The sequence below is a fragment of the Sylvia atricapilla genome, chromosome 4, assembly GCF_009819655.1.
Source record: "Sylvia atricapilla isolate bSylAtr1 chromosome 4, bSylAtr1.pri, whole genome shotgun sequence".
Taxonomy (NCBI): Eukaryota; Metazoa; Chordata; class Aves; order Passeriformes; family Sylviidae; genus Sylvia; species Sylvia atricapilla.
The window spans coordinates 30,087,909-30,095,170 of record NC_089143.1 but is presented as its reverse complement, the minus strand read 5'-3'; the positions used below and the strand labels follow the sequence as shown (position 1 = coordinate 30,095,170).

Genomic DNA, 7,262 nt, shown 5'->3' with positions numbered 1-7,262 from the left:
TCAGACGAGTCCTGTCATCTGCGACCGTAGGAAAGGGAGGGAGGCGGCGGGGAAGGTGCCCAGGGGGTAGCTGACGCCGCTGGAGAAGCCCACCAAGGGAGGCGACATGTGCGGCAGGGTGAAGCCCAAGGCGCTCGCCGGCGAGTTCTCGTGGTACAAAATGGGGACCCGCACTATCCTTTGGGCGGCGTGGGAGAGGTTGGCCGCTTCCAGGTCTGCGGCCAGCTGCCGCTTCCACTTGTTGCGGCGGTTCTGGAACCAGATCTTCACCTGGGTCTCGGTGAGGTGCAGCGAGGCGGCCAGCCCGGCCCGCTCGGAGCTGCTCAGGTAGCGCTTCACATCGAAGGTGGACTCCAGCTGGAACACCTGGCTGCGGCTGAACACCGTGCGCGTCTTCTTCTTGCGGCCGGCGGCGCGTTGCTCCGGCTCCCCCGGCTCCTCGCCGCGCTCCTCCTCCTCCTCTCGGCCGCCCGGGCCCGGCCGCCCGCACGCCGAGCCTCTGGCCGCCGCCCGCCCGCCGCCGCCCGCCCGCTCCGCCGGCTCCTCGGGCAGCTCGGGCGAGTCCCGGTCGCTGGCTGCAAAGAGAGGCAGAGAGGGCTGCTGCAGGGATCGAGGGAACGGGGGCACGGCACAGCCCTCCCGCCCCGCGCCTCGCTCGCCGGGAGGGGAAACCAAGGCGGCTGCGGGGAGAGCAAGGCCGGGGAGCGAGGGGCCCGGGAAAAGGCTCCCGCCGCTCCTCTGCCTCCTGCGACAAACTCCCAAATGTTTCTCCCGCGTGTATGCACGCACATGCTGATATGAAAACACAAGCACTGTGTTTTATATATATAAATATACTGATCTACGGACATGATGGGGAATCTGCGTATGTGTGGAAACACAAACGTACTCCTGTGTATGTATATAACACACACATGGCCTCAAATCATACCACGATTTTCAAATCATAAAACGTACCCTTGTGTGTACACACACACGTGGATATGCACAGAACTACGTATTTAACTTTTATATATGTATGAATACGTGTGACCTCTTATTTATGTACACACGTCTGTATTTACACATGTATGCGCACACACATACTTAAAAGTACATTTGTGAGTGAGTATATTGTGTCAGAGGGGTAAGCATTACAGTGCATCAGTGTGTATATAGAGGGGGAAAAAAAGAAATAATTCACATTATTCTGAACTTCAAAAAGCTAATTCTGAAGGAGACAGAATTTCCAAAATTCTATTTGGACAACTATTCTTGTACCGGGACACATCTCCATGAAGTCTGTGCATTACAATTCCAACACTGTGCATTCCAATTACAATTTTAAATGGGAAAAAATATTTCCTATTCTTCATAGAAGAGAGGAAAGCTAGAAATAAAAAAAAAAAAAAAAAATTAAAAATAATAAAAAGAATAAAAGCGCAGTTGTTCCTGGAGTATTTTGCTGGTTTTATATATACTTTTGAGAGAAATTAAAAATATTAATAAACCCATGACTGCAAAAAGAAACTATTTGGACTACAAATCACGCCTCTTTTCCTTACTGAGCAATCGTGAGATCTCTGCAGACTCGTAGAGGGTCACAGAGATGCGCCGAGGCACAATGTTTTTTCTATCAGTAGATAGTAAATAAGCACTGACGGCAGCCCATTCACTCTATCAATATGTTAATTTCTGCCCCGAACCCCGGCTTCCTCTCGAGAACCCTTTCCATTGGGATCCCTGCAGCGAGAGGCCGCGCTGCGGGCGGAGGGCAGCGGGGCTGGCTCTGCGGGAAGGGGCGGCCGGGGCAGCCGGGACCCGGCTGCTCCTCCCGGCTTTCCAAACTCTACACTACGCTGCTGGAGGACGGTGGTCCTAGCTTTCCGGCTTGACAGGGACTTAAAAAAAAAAAAAAAAAAAAAAAGCCAGACCTGACCTGCCTCTTAAATATTTTTTTGGGGAAAAAAAATTAAATAAATAAAAGGAGAGAGAAAATAGAGAAGGAAAAAGAGATAGGGGAGTGGGGGAAAGGGAAAGGAAAAAAAAGGTCCCCAAGCAAGCCAAGAATCCCTGTTTACACTTTGGGCGGCAGGGCGGAGGCTCCAGGTGCCTGACACATAGGGAGCATTTCCGGAGATTGGCCCCGAGCGGCCGAAAACGGGGAGACAGGGCGGGGGCTGCGGGGGCACTCCGTGCGTCCCCCTCCGGCCTGCTCCGGGCGGCGGCGGGAGCCGGACCCCCCCACCCCGGGGGGAGCAGGAACACCCCCGGCCCGGGCCGGGCCCGGCGGCGAAGGGTGGGGAAAGGCGACTTACTGTCGGGGCTGGCGCAGCCCAGGAAGGCGGCGTGTGCCCGGCGGTACCAGCCGACGGCGGCGTCGCGGAGGGGGCAGCCCGGGGCGCCGATGCGCAGCGGGGAGCGCGGCCCGCAGCGCGGAACCCCGCGCCCGCCGCCTGCCGCCGCCGCCTGCCGCGCCCCGCCGCCCGCCGTGCCCTCGGTGCCCAGCAGGTCCTCGATGAAGAAGGACGAGACGCGGGCGGAGGTGGAGCCGGCGTTTTCCGTGGCTTCGTCCGGCATCGTCGGAGAGAACTGCGGGAGGGGGTCCCGGCTCCGCCGGCGGCTGGCTCCTTGGCTCCCCCGCTGCCCCGCGGCCGCCTCTCGCCTCTGCCTAGCCCCGTGGATGCTCTCCTGGTATAAAAGCGTTTTTTTCCGGAGTAATCATTTCAGATCGCGGTTTGCCATCATTTCCTGCAAGCTAGGAGGGGAGGGGGGAGGGGGAGGAGGAGAAGGGAACGGGGAAGGAAAAAAAAAAAAAGGCAGCCCGACAACCCATCGGAGGCGCCAGATTCTGCGCGAAAACGCTAATAACGAAATAAAAATGTCATGCGAGTTAAACGGCGGGCAGGAGCGGGCGATCCTGCGGTGGGCGGAGCGCCGCGCCGAATGGGATCTGCGCGGGGGAAGCGCCGGGCGCCGGGCGCTGCCGGGCGTGTGCGTGTGTCTGTGTGTCTGTGTGTCCGTGTCCGTGTGTGCGTGTTCGTGCCTGTGTGTCCGTGTGTGCGTCTGTGGCCGTGTGTGTGTGTGTCTGTGTGTCCGGGTGTGTGCGCGCCACCCCGGGGCCGCCGTTCACGAGCTCCTTATTTAGGTCAATTAGGGAGCAAATCCCGGAGCGGGGGGGCGGCGGCGGCCCGGGCGGCAGCCGGGGGGGCTTGGCCGCTCCACTCCCGGGCCTTCCATTGGCTGCGGCGGGCTCAGCGGGCAGCCCCGGCAGCCAATCGGCGCCGAGAACATCGCGGTTATTTTAATATCATTAATATCATTAATGTCATTAATGTCATTAATAATAATCACCCCCGCCCACCCCCCGCCGAGCGCTTTCATGTGGCGGCTGCGGCGGCGATGGACGGAGGAGATGCACCTTTGCCGCCCCGAGAGCCCGCTCCGGCCGCACGGGCCCGGCCGCCGCCGCCGCGGGCTGTCGGCGGAGCGGTGAGGTTGTCCTCAGTCCGGAGCCCTCTGGTTGAGGCGTTTTGAGTCGGTTTTGGGAGAGCGGCGGAGGGGCGGCTGCTCCCGTGAGCAGGCAGCGGGTGTCCCGCCCGTGGAGGGGAGGGTGCCTGCTAGGGAAGGGGAGAGGATTCTCCTCTGCGGGGTCTCCCGAGGTCCGTTTGGTTTACCTTATATATACCGTATATATACCATATATAGGTATGTTTGTATATATACCTATACAGGTATATTTTTATAGGTGTGCATACGGTATAGTTTGTTTAGAAAGACAGACAGCCTCGCTCACCGGAGAAGGGGCCGGCCGGGACTCCGTGTCTCCCGCCGCCCCAGGCTGGGAGGCAGAGGCGATGCGCTGTCCCCTCCAGGACCCGGCTCGTGATTCTTGGCGTTGCTCCTCTTCAGCCCGACTTTTTTATCATTATCTTACTGTAATACCATTTCGTGGGAAGCTCTAAAGTCTTCTTCCACCTTTTTCCGAGCCTCTGGACCCCGCCTTGAGACATGGACCCCAGCAACCCCACCGAAGTCCCCCCTCGCTGCAGGGCGCCGGAGCAGCAGGGTCACCCTCTGCCTTTTCTTTTGGGACCAGGCGAGCCAGGTTAGTAGAGGGGCGACTCGGTCCAGAGTGCACGTCGGAGACCCGTGGAGGCTTGGGTGAGTACAGAGATGCCCCTGTGATGTTCATCAGCCCTCTCCTGCTCTGCTCTTCTCTGCCGGAGGATCCCTCCTTGTTCCCCTTTGCGGTACTCCTGGACAAGTACCCTTTCCCCAAGCCCCGCCTCCCCCTCGCTCTGTGGGACGGCGGCTCCGCTCGCTGCCCAGCGGGAGTGTCCGGCGGGGCCGGGGCGCAGCCGGGAGCCGAGCCGGCCTCCCCGCCGCGGAGCGCTCTCGCTCCCTTTCCCGGACTGGCAGGGGGGACCCTTGAGGTCAGGATCTGGTTTTGAAAGAATACTTAAAAACAAACAAACAAACAAACTCCCCCCCCCCAAAAAAAAAAAAAAAATCAAACCACTAAGATAAGGGAATAATTCAATAATTCCACTCCCAACGGCTCCAAAAAGATGCAAACAGCAGGAGCTCTAAAATGAACCCTGGAAAAGTGTGAATATACGACACATTCGGCTTTCTCTCTTACTTGGGCACTGACCGAGGGCAGTCTAGTGAATTGTAAGCCGACAGAGCATTTGTCACTTGTTGCACAGAAGTGACGCTTACAAATACGGCTTTTATGCTCTGCAAGTTTTGCTTGTTCCTGCGTAGCAAGTATGAGTTTGCCGATAGTTCTTACGCATTCATGAACCGTCAGCTCTATTTCACTGCCAGACGCAGAGAATACACATGTGCTTTCCGGAATAAAGAGAAAAGTGTGGCCCACGATTGCTTCTATACATCACATATACAATATGTACATCTATACAAGATATGCTTATGTCCCATAAGCATTTATAAAGTGTCCCTACGGTGTGGTTATGCAATTTATGTAAAATTTTCTGCTTTCCACTTACAGTTTAATAAAATCATCACGATTAAATTTGCTGTTACTTCCTCCCTTTATATTTCTTTAGTATGATGTATAACTGTTTGGTGTGCAATAATGCTGGACTGCTCTTGTGGAAATCATGTATACTCAGATGTATTCCTGAAACACAAAATCAGGACGAGTATAATTCTGTACCTGCAAATGCAACGCTTGTAAATGGAAGTCCGTGTTTCTTGGGGATTTTTTTTAAGCTTGTAGTTATGTTTACACACTTTTTGCATGTAGTGACATTACTGACATTTCAGGCTTCCTATCCTGAGTGCTTAATACGATGACGAGAATAAAAAGGGCGTGTGTCTCATGCAGACATCCACCCGTGTAGGAAGCAGAAAAAGCACCTAATGGCGGTATCTTCTTAATTTAACATTAGAAAGACATCCTTGACCGCTGTCCTTATGCCTTTCGGAGTCACCTGCCCGGAGGCAGCGGGGGCAGAGGGGTCCCCTTGTGCCGAGGGCTTTGCCATCACCCCAGGCTGCCCCCGCTCCCGGCAGCGGCCGTGCTGCACCCGGGCCGTCTCCGCCAAACTTCTCCTTCCCCCACTGCCTCTCCTCTCCTTTCCTCGGCACGGTACATCTTTATTTTTTTGCAGGAGGGAGAATGGAGAGAATTTCCCTGGGCAGGTCCTGATGCCTCCCGCAGATCAGGAGGGAGAAAAAAACCCACGTCTTTTCTACAGCGTTGGCTTTGAGACCGAGTTTAGACTAGAGGTGGTGGGGCCTCTTATTTTTTTTCCATCCCTGGCTCTGTTCCTTTCCCAGGTACATGTTCTTTTCTCCTGGCCCCGCTGCCGGTGGGGTCTCTTTGGCTGAGCAGTCCTGCCTTCCACTGTGCCCACCACTGTCCCGGGGTGCCCGCCGGCCGCACGGCGTTGGGATGCCCTCGGGACATCTCCGACGGCTCCTGAGCCCTTGTCAGGGTTTGCTCCACAGCGGCTGCCAAGCAGAGGGCACACAGAAGTGGGGATTTGGGGCCGGGCTCCGTAGGGAAGCAGCAAACGGAGGGCTATATTTGTGGCCCAAAACGAGTACGTGAGTGTCAAGAGTCTCCAGCGAGTCACGGTGCTGGCGGGCCGGCCACTCCCGCCGCTGCCCGGCCGCCTCCCGCATGGAGCGGAGCGGCTTCCTGCAATGTGAATGCAATTACCCCGCTGCTGTTTGATGTCTCTCCCCTCGTTCTCCCTCTGCTGCCTCGATGTGTCGTAAAACAGGAGCGGAATGAAAGGCAGGCTTTATCGCTCGCACCCCTAACCTCTGCTCCTCTTTGCTTTAAGGGCCGCGGTTTTTGGAGCTCGGATCTTTGCGGGGGAATGTTGACCCGCAGCGCAGCGGGCAGAGGCGGCTTTGGGCAGAGCATTCATGCTCCCTTCTCCGCGTCAAAAAAACCCCGCTGCTGAACAGATCGCTCAGTTCTTGACACCTTCCTAAGAGATCAGACAGCATCGCTGGGGGTAAGGGAGTTCTTGGTCAATATCTGTTTCTGGTTGATGTTTATATATAAATGTATATATATAATACATTATACATATTTATAATTTATAACCATACACATAAACCAGCGTGTGTGTATATATGTGTGTGTGTGTATTTAAAATAGTGTTTCAGACATGTTCTGTTCAGGTGTTTAGGTCTAATAAGAAAGCAAATAAAGGCTCTATTAACATCTGCAGTCAATAGACGTGAGCCACCAAAAGGCAAAAAACAGTTTCTAGAAAGCAGCGTCGCTTTTTTGTGTCCAAAACTCCTTCAGAGGAGCAGAGGTGGTGGGGTGGTTGGGGTACCTAGTTAGAAGCAATAATAAAACAAGAAAACAACAAAATAACAAACAAACAACCCCCATAAAATAAAGATCAAGCAGAAGATGATTCTACCCCCACTAATCCTCTGTGTTACACCTTCCTTTTCTGCTCCTTTTTTGGACAGGCGGGGGCCCGCTCACCTTCCCGGGGAGCCATCCAAACTCTCCCTCCCGGGCATCTCTCGTCTCTGTAGAGTTTGCCAGGTTCCTGCTCCGGCTCCGCCGTCCTCAAAAAGTGTCGGGTGCGGAGCAGGACCCAGAGGTGGAGGGTTGTGCCCCGCTAAGGTTCACAGGGGCAAGTGGAGGGGACTTTCCAGAGGGGTGTCCCTACCAGCCCCCACGCCTGGATGGAGGTCCCATACGCACCTCACGGGGATAACCTTTTTTGGGTGGCCTCTGCGGCAGGGAACACGGAAAGGACAAGGCAGTGGGAAAC

The 7,262-nt window shown here is 55.4% G+C and overlaps 1 protein-coding gene across 1 annotated transcript; it reads right to left on the bottom strand.

Moving 5' to 3' along the window:
* LOC136359915 (homeobox protein HMX1) lies at positions 1-2,574 on the bottom strand. Its single transcript, XM_066316802.1, has 2 exons — positions 2,298-2,574; positions 1-575 (listed from the first exon to the last, which is right to left on the bottom strand). Exons 1-2 carry the CDS (start codon positions 2,557-2,559, stop codon positions 1-3), a joined length of 837 nt encoding a protein of 278 aa, XP_066172899.1. The 5' UTR covers positions 2,560-2,574.
* Positions 2,575-7,262: the final 4,688 nt, after the last annotated feature.